General features: G+C 37.6%; 1 protein-coding gene, 2 long non-coding RNA genes and 2 other non-coding genes across 6 annotated transcripts in view; 2 read left to right on the forward strand and 3 right to left on the reverse strand.

The window, feature by feature from the left end:
• The first annotated feature begins 1,012 nt into the window (after window positions 1-1,012).
• LOC147841688 (uncharacterized) overlaps window positions 1,013-15,813 on the forward strand; it is a 71,195-nt gene continuing 56,394 nt past the window's right edge. Inside the window, exon 1 of the long non-coding RNA XR_015502423.1 lies at window positions 1,013-2,619. This is a non-coding gene — a long non-coding RNA (uncharacterized LOC147841688). The remainder of the gene's footprint in view (window positions 2,620-15,813) is intronic.
• Window positions 4,710-5,466, reverse strand: LOC147834723 (uncharacterized). Its single transcript, XR_015502417.1, has 4 exons — window positions 5,331-5,466; window positions 5,178-5,237; window positions 4,863-4,951; window positions 4,710-4,789 (listed from the first exon to the last, which is right to left on the reverse strand). It is a non-coding gene; the product is annotated as an uncharacterized LOC147834723 (long non-coding RNA).
• LOC147834724 (signal recognition particle RNA) lies at window positions 7,792-8,100 on the forward strand. The gene has a single exon (XR_015503186.1).
• Window positions 9,447-13,011, reverse strand: si:dkey-27d5.4. Of its 2 annotated transcripts, XM_087273449.1 has the most exons (7): window positions 12,694-13,011; window positions 12,393-12,492; window positions 12,209-12,284; window positions 11,880-11,968; window positions 11,707-11,803; window positions 11,464-11,603; window positions 11,102-11,368 (listed from the first exon to the last, which is right to left on the reverse strand). In XM_087273449.1, the coding sequence occupies exons 1-7, from the start codon at window positions 12,851-12,853 to the stop codon at window positions 11,197-11,199; spliced, it is 834 nt and encodes a 277-aa protein (XP_087129575.1). In that variant the 5' UTR covers window positions 12,854-13,011; the 3' UTR covers window positions 11,102-11,196. The 2 variants fall into 2 exon arrangements, with proteins under 2 accessions (XP_087129576.1, XP_087129575.1); XM_087273450.1 differs by lacking the exon at window positions 11,707-11,803 and having other exon boundaries at window positions 9,447-11,368.
• LOC147834725 (signal recognition particle RNA) lies at window positions 13,883-14,180 on the reverse strand. Its single transcript, XR_015503154.1, has one exon.

A 15,813-nucleotide genomic window follows, 5' to 3' on the forward strand; every position in this document is an offset into this window, starting at 1 on the left:
CTTGCATTTATACAAAATACATCTATTGTTCCAAACAAAATAACGTTGTGGTGAAAAATTGTGCTTGTAGATCAGTTTCCACGCCAACAAGGCTTGAGCATGAAAAGCAGAGAGCTTCACTGGTAATTTCTCAATTTTATAATCGCATAATAACAAAAAGGAAAGACCTCCAAGTTGGTCAAAAATAAAATTGGGAATAAAATTCCAGAAAGAAGGTTTATTTAGACAAAACTTTAACCAATTAATTTTAAGAGTGTTATTTAGAGAAGAGAAATCCAAAAAGTCAAGACCCCCATTTTTAAGGGAATTTAAAACAACAGATTTGCGCATGTAGTGTACACGATTCTTCCATAAGAAGTTAAATAAAATCGTATCAATAGACTTGACTGTTTTATTATCTAGATATAAGGTTGAAGCAAAATAGATTAATCTAGAAATTCCTACTGCTATTGAAAGAAGAACTCTGCCCCTTAAGGACAAATCCCTTAATAACCAAAGATTGAATTTACTTTTTATCCTTTCGAAAACAGGGTTAAAGTTTAAGGAAACTCTGTCTTGTTCTTTTTTTGAAATGCCAACACCTAAAAAGTTAACGGCTTCTTTAACTGGTATACCTTCTACAGATAATAGGGGAGAGTTTTTTAAAGCTAATATTTCACATTTTTTAAGATTAAGGTGCAAACCCGAGGCTTTAGAGAACAATTGAATGGATTTGATAGCCTGATGAACCTGGTTTGAGTCTTTTAAAATTGGGCTGTATCGTCCGCTAACTGACTAATTAAAATATTTCATCCAGCAATTTGAATTCCATCTAGTTTACTTGCCTTAATAAAGTGACAGAAGGCTTGGCCTACTATAAGAAATAAGTATACAGAGGCTGGACAGCCCTGCCGAATTCCTCTTTCTAATAGAAATCTCTGTGTAGTTCCATGTCCTAATTTCACTGAGCTATTTCCCCCAGCATACATTGTACTCATTGCATTACAAAAGTAGGGTCCAAAACCGAATTTTTCTAAACAAAAATAGATGAAAGGATGCTCAATGGTGTCAAAAGCTTTGAAGAAATCCAAAAACAAAATTAAACTATCATCTTGAATAAAATCTGAATAATCAATTAGGTCAAAAACAAGTCTAATGTTATTAAAAATGTGACGATTTTTCATAAAACCTGACTGATTTTCATCAATAATGGAGTGTAAAACCAACTTAAAACGCTTTGAAAAAATAAGGGCAAACAATTTATAATCGTTATTAAGTAAACTGATGGGTCTCCAGTTATCTAAAAGAAGTGTGTCCTTTTTAGGTTTAGGTATCAAACAAATAACACCTTGTTTCATACTAACAGGAAGCTCAGAACACTTTAAACCTTCTATAAACACTTGGGGAAGGAACGGAGATACTAATTCAGAATATAGTTTATAAAATTCGGCTGTTATCCCATCACTACCAGGTGACTTGTTACTTTTTAAATGCAAAATTGCCTCCTTAACCTCACTAATAGTAATTGGTGAGTCACACACAGTTTTTTCATCATTACTAATAGAATTAATATCACCAAGAAATGTTGTAAAGGTATCCAGATCAGCTAGATTAAATTTTGATTTATACAAATTGGAATAAAACGTATAACAATGTTGGGAAATTTCTTTGGGATTTTCAGAGACAAGCTCTCCAATTTTTAATTGACAAATAGAGTTATGTTTTGACCTATTTTTTTTCAAGCTTGAAAAAATAGGAAGACATTTGTTCACCATGTTCAAGCCACCTTTGCCTTGACCTTATGAAAGCCCCTTCTGCTTTTAATTTGTATAAATTATCCAACTTGAATTGTAAATCAATTAAGTGTTCCTTCTGGTTATCAGAGAGATTTTCAGGCAGGATCCCGGTAATAGATGAAATTTCGCTGACAATATTAGTTTCCTCAAGACGCTTAGTTTTAGCCAAATTAGCACTAAATTTTCTGAAGAATTTTCCAATTTCATATTTTAACAGTTCCCAATTAATACCAAATGAGCTTTCCTGTTTAGCTTTATTCCAATAAAAACCTATAAGCCTTTCTAGCTCTACTTTAACCTCATTATGTTCAAGTAAAGAACTGTTCATTTTCCAATAAGAGCAGCCCTTGTTAAGTTTAGAATCAGAAGAAAATAAAATTTTAATGGAAACAGCCTTTTGATCTGTTAGTGGCGTTGTTGAGATATCAATATAAATATTATCTTTATCAAGGTTTCTGGAGACTAACCAAAAGTCAATTCTTGAAAGTCTAGAAGAATTTTTATTGCTCCATGTATAAGCTCTATTATTTACATTTTTAATCCTCCAAATATCTATAAGCTCTAACCTATCCATAAATGCTTTCAAAGTTGTATTTGAATTTGACGAGCGACCAGGTGGCCACCTATCAAGAGATTCATTTAGGACAGTATTAAAATCACCACCAATCACTAAATATGCATTTGGGAATTTTGACTGCCAATAAGTAAGCTTATCTTCTAAAATAAATAGTAATTGATCATATTCAGCTTTAGAATTATACCCATAGTAATTAACAAGAATAAGGTTCACATTATAACACTTTAAAATTAAAAAAATAAAATGCCCGCTTTCATCACAGTAAGTGTGCAACACATCACCTGCAAAATTATTTTTTAAACTGGATACTCCAGCAGAGTGGTTTGTACCATGTGAGAACCATATCTCCCTACCCCACTGCGATTTCCAAAAATTAACATCAGTGACTTCTGAATGAGACTCTTGAAAAAACACAAAATCAGAACTAAATTGCCTAGAAAACAAAAATAAGGCCTTGCGTTTAACAGCATCTCTTAAACCCCTGGCGTTTAAGGACACCACAGACAAAGACATTTAAAGAACACACAAACAATGGAACAATTAACCTGTTTAAGGAAAGTTCTGTTGGCTCAGATAACTTTGTAATTATTAAAAATATATATTCTCCAAAAAAGGTCTCAAAATAAAAAACCCTCAAAAGAGCAGCACCATCTTAAACGACAAAAATTAGCAAAAAGAACTTTTTTTATAACAAATAAAATATATATAATAAGAGGCATACTCTAAATTGTATGCAACAATTCCATGTCAATGTTTGAAAAGTGCACATTAAAAGTCAAAGTCAAAATGCTAAACGTCTGAAGGCACCATGTATGCAGGATAATTTCTCCCTGTCCTTGAATGTAAGCTCTGCCTCCGACAAAAAAGGCCGTCTTCCCATCCGCACATGCTTTTTGAACCTCGGGCCACAACTTTTTTCTCCTTTCACGGTCTCCCGCTGAGAAATCTTCCATGAACCGCAGACCACTCTCTTTCAAATATGAAGAATTCTTCGCGGCTTTCCAGATAGCATCTCTGTACGAACGAACAGAAAACTGCATAATGGTCACCCTGGGAGGCTCCTTGGGACCACCTTGCTGCATCTTCCCGAGACGATGGACCACATCAATAACATCTGAGAGCTTATCCTTTGCACTTGGAAGAACATTTTGGCAGATTTTGACAACTTCAAGCCGAATGTCTTGCACAGATTCAGGATTTCCAGCTATCCTCAAATTACGTCTTCTTAAATAAGTTTCCATATCATCTATCCTTCGCTGCATATGAGCCACAGGCTGTTCGACATCATCCATGCGTTTCTCAAGATTAGTAACTTTCTCAACGACAGCTTTCAGTTCAATGGACATATCCGAGATCTTTTTCTCTATTCCGTCTGATCGGCTGTTGATTAACTGAGTTATGTCTGACAACTGTGACGAGATATCAACTCGAGTGTCATCACTTGCTCTTTTCTTTATGACTGGTGATTTACACGGAGTGACAGGCAGTGCAGGAAACTCTTCTTCAGCTAAACAGAAGGCATCATCTTCGCTCATGCAGGAAACAACATAATCATGGCCCGTAGTGGCCGGTGAGCATGCGTTAAAGCTAACGCTAACGTTAGCCGTCTTAGCATCAGCCGAAGAATTACCTGAGTGACCACGTTTACGCCCCATGACAACGCGATTCCGGGAAAAACGTAGAATTAACAACTACATAAAACGATAAACACTATAAACGACAAGTTAAAAGTTCTTTTATACTATCTAAATACTTGTGGTGCAGGAGCTCGAACAAACACGTCTGATCAGGTAGCCATCTTGGCCGCCCCACCCAGCAAACATTTGGATGTCTGATTACTGTTGAAAAGACGTCGCTCCGTCACGTGTCGTCCTGGTTGAAAAGTAGTGCCAAAATGAAAATCCAACTGACGTCTTTTACGTCTTCTGGCCGTGAATCGCACGTCTTTTCTACACGGTCCCTGCACGTCGAAATATGTCATGTTCTGGACGTTTTCTGGTTGCTTTTAAAACGTATTATTTCTTTATAATAAGTGTTTTAATAGCCTAATTATACATATAAAATAATCAAACTTATTATTTAAAGCTGTGAAATTCAATCAGGTCCAATTTCAGTCCAGTTATACCTAAACGTCTTTATAGCATTGTAATCCTGGTAAACCATAAGTAATACATTATGTAAGGATGCAATAGTGTTATGATTAAGCAAATTATTTATTGTGCATATAGTAACAGATGTACATCACTGTTAAACAGACACATCTAATAAGAATAAATAAAACAACAACACAGGGTTAATTGTTGGGGTAGTAAAATATATTTTCCTGAAATATTGTGTAGAAATAAACACAAACAATGCAAGATAAATATGTACCTGTTTATCACTCTTTTAATCAGGCTCGGACAGAACATCCACCAACTCCGGACAGTTGCTGAACCTAAATGTGACACCAAAATCACAGTCAGAGCGATCCAGACAGACAGAGACATTCTTTCACATTTAAAACTTACACAGATCCAGTTCTTCTCTTCAGCTTTGATGAACACTTCACAGGATCTCGCTCTCAGAATCCAGTCTCTTAACAGAACATGTAGACCTGCTGGAGTTCACAATGACAATTACTGTAACAGAGCAGCAGCTGACATCAGGCTAATGATGACGTGAACTTTTCTAGTTGCAATTATTTACTAAAGCGTTTATCAGAATATGCAGTAATAAGATCACAATACTCACCATAGGTATAAAACTAGCTCTAGGTTTGCAAATGTGAACTCATACACATTATACACCTAAATAAACTTTTAAGCATTCAACAAGTTTCTCACCTACTCTGGAGTGTCCTCAGGGAGTGTGATGACAGAGGATCATTTGCACTGGAGACAATTCTACAGACAAACAAAACAACAGTGAGAAAGGTAATAATTCAATTATTTAATGAACAGAAAATAAATAAATGCAAAGCCTTATATGATTCTTACAGTCGGCCTGGAGAAAGAGTCTTGAATTCTGTCTGACAGATGACTGATTGTTATTGACCCTGCAAGACAAATTTGAACCTTAATGCAGTTTAATTAATTAACAGTACAAAAACTATTTTACAGGAGCAGTTAAAAGAAAAGTGGTTAGACTTTACCTGTTAAACCTCCACATGAGCTAATAACACCTACATGCATACATTTACCATTTTATGTTAGTGTAAAATATTAAGTAAATAACTTTTTTTATATACATGCTCATGAGTTTTGCTCTTATTGTTAATGACAGCCTATTAATGTAGGCTAAACTGAATCATCAATACTGGTATTGTAGTAAATGCTGGAGACATATCTACAATAGCATGATACTGTATAGCTTTTTGTTAGGTTTTCTAACAAATTCGTGCATTATTATCATTATTAAAATGTTTTATTTCTACACTATTCCACTCCAAACTCACCTGAAATGGTAATTTTCAGCTCTGACTGAACACACAGCAGGTGGATGCTGGAAAACATGTTGACCAGCTGTCTTCCAGGACCAGTGTAGGGAACCCCTGGTAAACTGCACCAGATTGCTGTAATAACATGACATATTGCCCAAACCTGACTTACTTTTAGCATAACGGCTAATTTTAGCCTAATCAAAGCAACGCCACATCGCTACTGACAATGTGCATCATTTATTTCAGTTCCTTCGAGTAAAACTCAATAATGTTATTAAACGAATACAAACTGTACTTACACGGTAGGAGATTTGTGATAATTGTCCAACTTTTCGCCGCGTCCTCATGTTCTCGTGGTGCTGAACAAAACCGGAAGAAAATGAGATTTGAAAACAGCGATGTTAGACATATCGCGAGATTTGTTAGCGTTAGGTGCAAAAAATAAATAATTGCATTATGGTTTTAGAAACAGTGACTTTACTATCCTTTCACCGCACAGGACACTTTATGAATGTAATTGGTCAGTTGACAAGATGTAAATAAAAGTGATTTCTGTATTTCATAAAGATAAATCTGTTTTTAATGAGTTTAGATGCTTGAAATCTGTCCACGAACCCACTTGGGACACACATATATTAAGTGTATACCCAGATGTAAGTGCAATACTTTTTAATATTTCATAATTTCAGCAAGGGTTTATGATCAATGACTGTAAAAAATATGGACGACGCGACAGCCCTTTTTCCCATTGAACGCCTTGAGGGCAAAACGCCTGCTTGACGGGCACAAACTGTCGCAAAAGACTGCTGAAATTGGAGCCAGACATGCGCAGAAGGACTGTCTGATGGAGCCAGAGGAGGAGCCGCGAAAATGAGCAGAGTCGAGCTTCCAATCAAACGCTTTATGTAAAATCAACTACGCCCCCCGAACTTCTCAGCATGCGTTTGCTGTCATATCAACACAAATGGATGTAATAACGTTAACAAATATGAGGGTTTTATATATTCAATCGCGCCAGCTCCAGGCCGCAGCGCATAACTTACTCGCGGCGTCGCGGGCTGATTCCGGCTCGCATGCGGCAGCGCCTGCTCGCTCGGCCGCCGCATCTGGCTCGATTGACTCGGGCTGGAATTGGGTAGTGAGTCCAGGCATCCGGAGTAGGTCCAGCAGAGGTAACATTAGTCAGTCTGAGCTCTAAGAGATAAGTCTCCGGCAGGCGAGAATCTAGCCGGAACTGTGTTTTGCTATCTGGGTGGCTAGGCGTGTATCAGCAAACTAATAAAGCCCGAAAAAAGCCCTGAACTTAGCGAATAAACAGTGTTCCACCAGGATCATGTATGTCAGAAACTATAGTTTACTGCTGAACTCATTTTGTCATGGTAAAATAACAGAAATCGAATAATAACATTTCAGTCTCCTGCCGAAGCTCAGACGCCGCGCTTTGAGAAACTGTCAATCACAGCTGTCAATCACGATGACACGCCCAGCATTAAATTACTGCTAAAAACAAACTGTTTACAAAAATGAAGATCTGCACCTATTTCAGCACAATAACCAGTGCCTTAATCGACCAGAACTATCTTTCGGGACATTTTATTGCAAGTGTAATATTTTTTTTTATTTGGGCTCAAGTCTCCTTCATTGACACGGAGGAGGCGGGCTTTATGACTTGTACTGCAACCAGCCCCCAGGGGGCGATCTAACGGCCGAAACCTTCACTCAAACGTAGGCTTGCGGCACACTTGTTTATGATGGACTATAAATGCACGTGTAAAGGACGTCATTTTTGGACTTAATCAGGACATGGTATATATTAAACTACGTGTACATTAAATCGTAAATACACGCAACCCCAAATATAAATAGACATGTTTAAATGTATACAAGCATATATTAATGCATTTTAGGACATGTTGTGCATTTGTGCCGTGCGTTCGCGACGAATTTTGGCTGTGGAAAGCACGTCGCTTTCAGACCATCAGTACACAGTTGATGCCGTCGCGGAGCGACATCTTTTGGCCGGGGAGAGCACATCGTCGTCCGACCAATGTTTACTGGGAAGCTACTGGGAGGCTGAGGCTGCGGATCGCTTGAGCTCAGGGCTTCTGGACTGCAGTGGACTATGTCGATCGGGTATCCGCACTAAGTTCGGTATCGATATGGTGCTCCCGGGTGAGCTCGGGACCGCCAGGTCGTTTAAGGAGGAGTGAACCGGCCCAGGTCGGAAACGGAGCAGTTCAAAGCTCCCGTGCCGATCAGTAGTGGGATCGTGCCTGTGAATAGACACTGCAGTTCAGCCTGAGCGACACAGAGAGATGCTTACTTTTACATTAGTTTTTTTTTTTTTTTTACTTTGATTTGTCTTTCTAACTGTAAAACTGAAGAAATAAAGATTTAGAGATGTATGATGACTATGCAATATTAATAGTAAGTAATAATTAAAAGTTTACTAGCAGACTTCAGAAAGTTTATTTGTAAACAAAAATACAAAAATCATCTCAATTTCATGTCTATATTTTAAAAATATGCCTTAGACAGAAATATATTGAATTTAATTGAAAATATATCAAATTAAAAAATATATATAGAGAATAATTTTACTTTAAACATAAATGGCACATTATAATTTTTGACCCCATCAGAAACAAAAGTAACACACGGGTAGGTCACAACCAGATTTACTGGCTTCATCATGTTTGTTTTAATTATATCTGACTATGACATTGTTAATTATTTTTTAATACCACCTGATATTGACGGTTAAAAAGCTTCCAGTACAAAATGGCATTTTTATTGATAAATTATATTATAGAGTATTATGCCAAATGCAGTTTTAATCTAGAAAGTTTTGTTTAATAAAATAGAGGAGGGGGATATATTTAGGAAATTAATAACACTTAAAAATAGTAAAGCAACAGGGTTAGATAATATTCCAGTGCAGTTCCCTCAAAGACTCCCTAAATGCGTCACTCCGGTGGTTACACATATTATCAATTTTTCTATTTGTCAAGGTAAAGTTGAAAAAAGCAAGAGTTATTCCTCTTTTTAAGAAAGGTAGTAGGTTTGAGGTTAATAATTCTAGGCTGGTATCAATTTTGAGTGCTTTGTCAAAAGGGAGGGAAAAAGTTATTTATTAGCACATTGAAAAATATTGTTTAAAATGTGACGTATTGTAGAGTTTCAGTCGGGTTTTAGAAAAATCATTCCACTGATTCAACAGTTTCTTTTATTTAACAAATTATATAAAGAGCGATATGGATAAAGGAAGTTAAGTGGGATGGTTTTCTTAGACCTGCAAAAAGCTTTCAATACAGTCGATCACAGGATATTGATTTTAAAAGTAAAGGCAATGGGTTTTGGTGTTTTGGCCTATAAATGCATGAAGTCTTACCTTGAAAACAGATGTCAAATAGTAGATTTAAATGGTGTGTTTTCAGATTATTCGACCGTTTCTTATGGAGTTTCACAAGGCAGTGTTTTAGGTCCTTTGCTTTTTTAATATACATCAATGATTTGAAAATGGCCTGTTCAAAAAAGCTTTTGTTAAATGCGGATGATGCAGCAATAATTGTGTCTCATGAGAGGAAGGAATTTATTGAAAATGAAATAAGTAAACAAACTGAGGAAGTCTCTTAATGGTTTAACCTTAATAAATTGTCCTTACACTTGTGTAAACCAGAATTTATTTTATTTGGTTCAGCTGCGAAACTGAGAAAATGTGTCAGATCAGAGGTAAAAGTAGAGCATCAAATTAATGAACACAAACATGAAGGGAAATATTTAGGTTCCATTTCAGACAGTAATTTGACAGGTGAGAAGATGGCTGTTATAGTCCATTCAAAAGTTCTAAAATTAAGTTTTTAGCAAGACAGACAGAGCTCTTAGATTTCCAAACTTTACAAATATTGGCTAGTGCATTAGTGTGGTCATACTTTGACTATGCTGCAGTCTTTTGGTACAGCAGTAGTTCCACAAAAATGAAAAATAAATTGCAGACGGCCCAAAATAAGTTGCAGAATTGTTATCAAAGTACTTCCACTGACACATTTAAATAATGAATATTATAGTCAAATTAATTTATTAAAAGTTGGAAAAAGGGTCACTTTTCTGAAATTGGTGATGGTGTTTAAGATTTTAAAGAAAATGGTCCCAAAATATTTACTTATTAAGATTTAGTTAGTGAGGTACACTGTCATTCTACAAGAGCGAGTAGCAGGGGTATTTGTCCTTGTAGAATTAATAGTGAAACAGGTAGAAAGTCTTTTCTGTGTACTGTTGCTTGGAATATACTGCCGAGGAGTTTTAAAGAGATTCAATTTGAGAGTTTTTAGAGAGGAAATTAAAAAATGGCTGTTTTTGTTGAAGTTGAGGATTTTTGTTGTGCTGAGTTTCTGAGCTGATGATGTTTGCACTTTATGATTTGCTCGTTCATTTTTTAAGAATATCGATGACCACGATGGAAATCAGCCTGTGGCTTTATTGTGTATTTTATCCTCGACAGTTTTTAAGATATGAATGTCAAACTGGACTTGTTTGTATATTTTTGTTAAAATTGTTAAATAAAATAATTCAATCAATTTATTCCCAATTTACACAGCGGATACCCTTCCAGCTGCAACCCAGTACTGGGAAATATCCATACACCCTCATTCACACACACACACACACACACACACACACACACACACACACACACACACACACACATACACACACTATGGCTAATTTAGTTTATTCATTCACCTACAGCATAGCACATGGGTTTGGAGCACCCAGAGGAAACCCACATGAACACGGAGAGAACAAGCAAACTCCACACAGAAATGCCATCTGAACCAGTCGGGACTCCCACCAGCAGCCTTCCTACAGTAAGGCCATGTATATATATATATATAAAGATACATTATTTTTTCCCTTAATAGCTACATTTTAAAGAAATCTATTTGCTTAAGTCAGCTGAACAGTAAACAACAACATCAATAGAAACCACCAAAGGACACCATATGAACACAGCCAAAATGACTTATTAGAGCATGCACATCTTTGTCATTCCAATGGATTTTTAAAAATATGTACATGCCGCCTTTTCTTCCATGTTTCTTGAACTTTTCCCCTTTATGAGGAAAACTATTGAATTCTATAAAAGCTGTTCAGCGTTTTATTTTTTTCAGATTAACATTTAATAGACTTTAACTAAAAGTTTTAGATTGTGAGCAGGACAGCACACTGGTTCTCCCGCAGCATGTTTGTTCATCATTTCTATCTTAATGTGTTGATCATTTTCTTTTGTGTTTCTGTATTGTGTGAAGGTCAACCAGTCCACAGTTTATGCTGCTATAATCTTTATTCGGTTTTATTCTTAAACTATGTACAATATATACACTGTGCTCACGTCAGCTCCAGGTCTCTTGGGTGAAGGTCTCTCAGTGACGTGGTCTCTTCTGGTCTCCGTGCGTCTCTGGTGGAGATGGGGAGCGGGAACGTTTCCCTCTGGCGTCCTGGACTGAAGATGCTGCACCAGCTGAGGAAGAGGAGGACAGCGGCTTGGTCTGGCAGAAGGAAGGTCTCTTTTTCTTCTCAGCAGCATAGGCCTCACTGAACAGATCGAGCGCAAACACACACAAGCAGACATAATGTGAGATTTTCACAAACAATAGAACATGCTGCAATGCCAAGTACAGTTTACTCACGCGTCTATGATGGGAATGACGTATTTGCCGCTGCCGTCCATCATGACTCCCTTTCGGTTTGGGTCGTCCACCTCCAACAGGAAGCTGCGGGGAATCCCTGTGCTCCTCCGGATGCGCTTAAGCGGAGCAGAGCTGCTGCCCTGTGAATTCATGAGTGACAGTCAAACGACAGAGCAAACAATCTGACTGATGGAGACAAGAGCTCAAGTTCACAGCAACCATAAGCTTAGAAAACCCAGTTACCCCTTTAGAGGGGCAGTGCCTAATGTGGTGTCCTGGGATCCCACAGTGAAAGCAGACATAGTTGGGTGGAAGAAGCCCAAGCAGTGTCATGGCCTCACTGATGAACATCAGAACCATGAGAATCAGCTCTAACATTTCTCACAAACCAAACCTGTCAGTGTCTGAACGCTCACCTGCTGGAGTAGTAGCACAGACTGGACTGGTACATCACCGCTTTTAGCTTGTCCTCCTCTGATGCCTTTGCCTCAGCCAGATTCTCAGTCTGTTTCACAGGCATTTGCACATTAAAATTTTATTTTACTGATTTGCTCTAAATAAACACCCTCAAATCTCCCTAAGAAGCTGTGTGTGTTTGTGTGTGTGTGTTTGTGTGTATTGTTGTTGTTTGCTTTACACAGTGTATTGATATTCTGCACTACATGTCATTATGACGCCTCAAATGCAAACACTGCAGTTCAATACAGAGCAGCACAGTGGGGTGAATTAATCATTTGTTCAATACCTTCAACAGCTGCTCCAGTGAGAGGAGTGAAGAATCACCTGTTTGAGAAGATTTAGCTGATAATCCAGCTTGATGTCTGCAAAACAAAACAAAGGAGCTTGTGTGACCAAAACACCACAGACAGACTCAAACTCTTGATATAACATCTATCAGAGGAAGATTGCGCTCATTTCACATAACTTACCCAACAAATCTTCTGTTGGAGGACTTCAGTCCAGCCGCAGGGACCCGTCTGATGATGACCGATGTGTTTTTGGGGATGAGAGCATCATCATCTGTGTATTCTGACAGCAAAATAAAGTTTGAATATAGTAATAATCATTTACCATGGTATACTTTGAGTGCCATTAGCATTTTAAAACACTCAAAACATCACTATATGTCACCATCAGAGTCATGATAACACATCACAGCTTCTACAAGTCTGTCTGATAACACATCTAATGTTAGTGTAATATAGTTTAAGTGGCTTTTCCTCATCTCACCTTCATCAGTTTGGGCTTTGCTGATCTTCAGCTGGCAGAACTTCAGCCTCTCGCGCCTCATGATCTGCCGCTTCAGCTCTCCCACAGTGATGTTGAGGCCATCAAACTGGAGCGAGTCGTAGGTGAGTCGACTCTGAAACCTGTAATGAACACAAGACATACTGAACACAAACCACAGTGTGATAACAAGGGTCAAACCTGAATGATGGGAGAAGCAGACGATCAATCGATGTATCCAACAATCAATAATATCAATAATCTGGGAATCAGTTGCCACGAAGGACGCCGAGATCAGATGCCAATGACAGAGCGGAGTTCATAACAACACAAAAAGAACCGTTGCCATGGATGCTGACGATCACGTGACGAGGCGCCGAAAACTTCCGCGTTATTTTCTCATTAATAATAGTGAAATCATTACTATGATAATAATTAAATAAACAGCAGAACAGTTGGACATCTCTGAATAAAACACAGCTGCGTTTCCTTACACGAATGATTCTGGCCTTTGTAAAGAGTCGGGCGAGTCAATGAATCACGGATTCGTGGCTGAATGAATCACTCAAAGCTTCACTTGATTCAGCGGTCTCTTGCTGCCACCTATTGGCGATTTGTTTTTTCGTTTTTAAAGTAATTTAACACTTTTTTTAAAGCCACCTTCAAATTTATTTTCTACAAAAGTTTATTTCCGTGTGTTAAAAATGATTTAAAACTCTCTAATCTCATCATTTCCTGATGCGTTTATACTGTAAATCCCTTCATGTTTGCCTTTGATCTTCATTATGTGTTAAAATCAATAAAATATTAAAGTTGCCTCATCCAAATCCAAAGTTTAGTTCAAAGCTTTATTATACAGCAATGTGTGTGTGTGTGTGTGTGTGTGTGTGTGGGTGTGTGTGTGTGTGTGTGTGTGTGTGTGTGTGTGTGTGTGTGTGTGTGTGTGTGTGTGATTGTGGCAGTGGATTACAGTGAATGTAGAAGTGATCAGAAGTGTGTGATATTTATTGTCTCTGATAATCAAAAGAACATTTTAAGAGTCCAAAAGATTTACTGCCTGATGAAGCCTGTTATAATGCAATTATGATGACCCTATAAATCTAGAATGGTCAGAACAATAAAAAATTAGGGAAAGAGATTAATTAGTATTTCTCCTCTTTTTTTTTTTGTATGTGTAAGTGCTCCTGGAAGAAAAAGTCTGCGTCTCTCTGTGTCACTCAGGCTGCACTGCAGTGTCTATTCTCAGGTGTGATCCCACTACTGATCAGCACGGGGGATTTGACCTGCTCCGTCGCCGACCTGGGCCGGTTCACCCCTCATAACACGACCTGGTGGTCCCAAGCTCCCCCAGGAGCACCATATCGATACCGAACTTAGTGTGGACACCTGATCAACATAGTCCACTGCAGTCCAGAAGCCCTGAGCTCAAGCGATCCGCAGCCTCAGCCTCCCAGTAGCTTGGATTACAGGCGCGCACCACTGAACCCGGCGAGAGCTGAGAGAATCAGAGCTGTGGAGAATCTGATCATCACAGCGACCTCTAATAGAGAAAATGATAAATGATGAAGTAAAGTTGACTTTTTATTGGTCTTATGGCACTGTTTGGATAAAAATAAACAGCAGTACGGTCCCAAATAAAATATAGTTATTTAAACTAAATACTATAGTATTTTAGAACCACATAGTAAAGTTTATTGTACTGAATAGTATAATCACAATGTTGTGCTATTTAAAGGCAACTGTGGTGCAGAGTCGGGTTGGAAGAAACTTCAAGCATTTCTGTTTTCGTGAGGTTAAGCTGAAGATGATGATCTTTCATCCAGTGTGAAATGTCCAACAGGCAGGCTGAGATGCGAGCTGGAACCGAGGGATCATCAGGGTGAAAAGAGAGGTATAGTTGGGTATCATCAGCATAGCAGTGGTAGGAGAATCCATGTTTCTGAATGACTGGTCCTAGAGATGTCGTGTAGATGGAGAAGAGAAGTGGCCCAAGAACAGAGCCTTGAGGTACCCCAGTGTTTAGATGCTGTGGGTTGGACACTTTTCCCCTCCAAGACACCCTGAATGATCTGTCAGAGAGGTAAGATCTGAACCATTGAATAACAGTGCCTGCAACCCCCAGTGACTCATTTATATATATTATATATATATATAATGATTAATACATATGGAAACAATATTTTCATAACTAAATTATTTATGATTTGCCGTTTAACAGCGAAACATCTCGTCAAATAGGCCACAGTTCATCAGGAAATGAAAATCTTTTAAATGACAACAGAAAAGCAGTTCAGCGACTAACATTCACTCATTCAGTGAGTATCTCATTTATTCATTCATTCATTCACTAATTGAATCAACACTTTTTCAGTCACTAAATATGGTGTCAGATGCAGATGTGGCCTCTAGTGTAATCCACAGTTCATATATTGCACAATGACGCTAAAGGCCATCATATTATAAAATACTGCAGGTTGTTGGTTGCAGATTAATAATCACAAACATAATTTTTTATCATAAAACAGCTAAAACATATTTAGTGTCAGAGAGGACAAAGTGGTTTTAGTTTACCTTTTATCTTTAATATTAAACAGCTTTTTAGTCTTTAGACCAGATTAAATAACTTGTGGTACTTGTATAAACAATGTTCAGCTCAGGATCAGTAATTCAGCATGATGTGCTGCTAAAGCTGAAACAGTCTATCAATTTATGCCACAGATTGTGTGAGATTCTGTCGAGTCTTATAGATGTTAAAAACACTGATGGAGGTCAAAACCGCATCTGACACCACAGTTAGTGGATGAGTAAGAGTAAACTGAATAATAAATATGTAACTCAGTTAATGATAGTTATTCACTGCATGAATGAATGTTAGATGAGGAACTGGTATTTAAGTGGAAAATTAAAACATTAAAGCTTTACTTTTTCAGAGGTTCACTGTTTGCACAATCTTAAATGGATAGTTCACCGCATAAATATGATTGTGACGATTATGAATTAACATTTTTGGGTCAATTATCCCTTAGCTCACATAAATTATCCCAGAGCATTATTTCAGCATCGATGATCATTCACAATAGTCACATCACAAGAAATACAAGGTTGAGTCTGGATTATAATTTA

Source organism: Danio rerio, chromosome 11 (genome assembly GCF_052040795.2).
Source record: "Danio rerio strain M-AB ecotype USA chromosome 11, GRCz13ab, whole genome shotgun sequence".
NCBI classification, from domain to species: domain Eukaryota; kingdom Metazoa; phylum Chordata; class Actinopteri; order Cypriniformes; family Danionidae; genus Danio; species Danio rerio.

Excerpts from the sequence above, each read along its gene's own strand:
- si:dkey-27d5.4 (XM_087273449.1), bottom strand. The coding sequence starts at position 12,853 with ATGTCTTGTGTTCATTACAGGTTTCAGAGTCGACTCACCTACGACTCG. Across the intron at positions 11,969-12,208 it reads CACTGGAGCAGCTGTTGAAG|ACTGAGAATCTGGCTGAGGC; the intron begins GTATTGAACAAA and ends CCTGTGAAACAG. Across the intron at positions 11,604-11,706 it reads GGCACTGCCCCTCTAAAGGG|GGCAGCAGCTCTGCTCCGCT; the intron begins GTAACTGGGTTT and ends ATGAATTCACAG.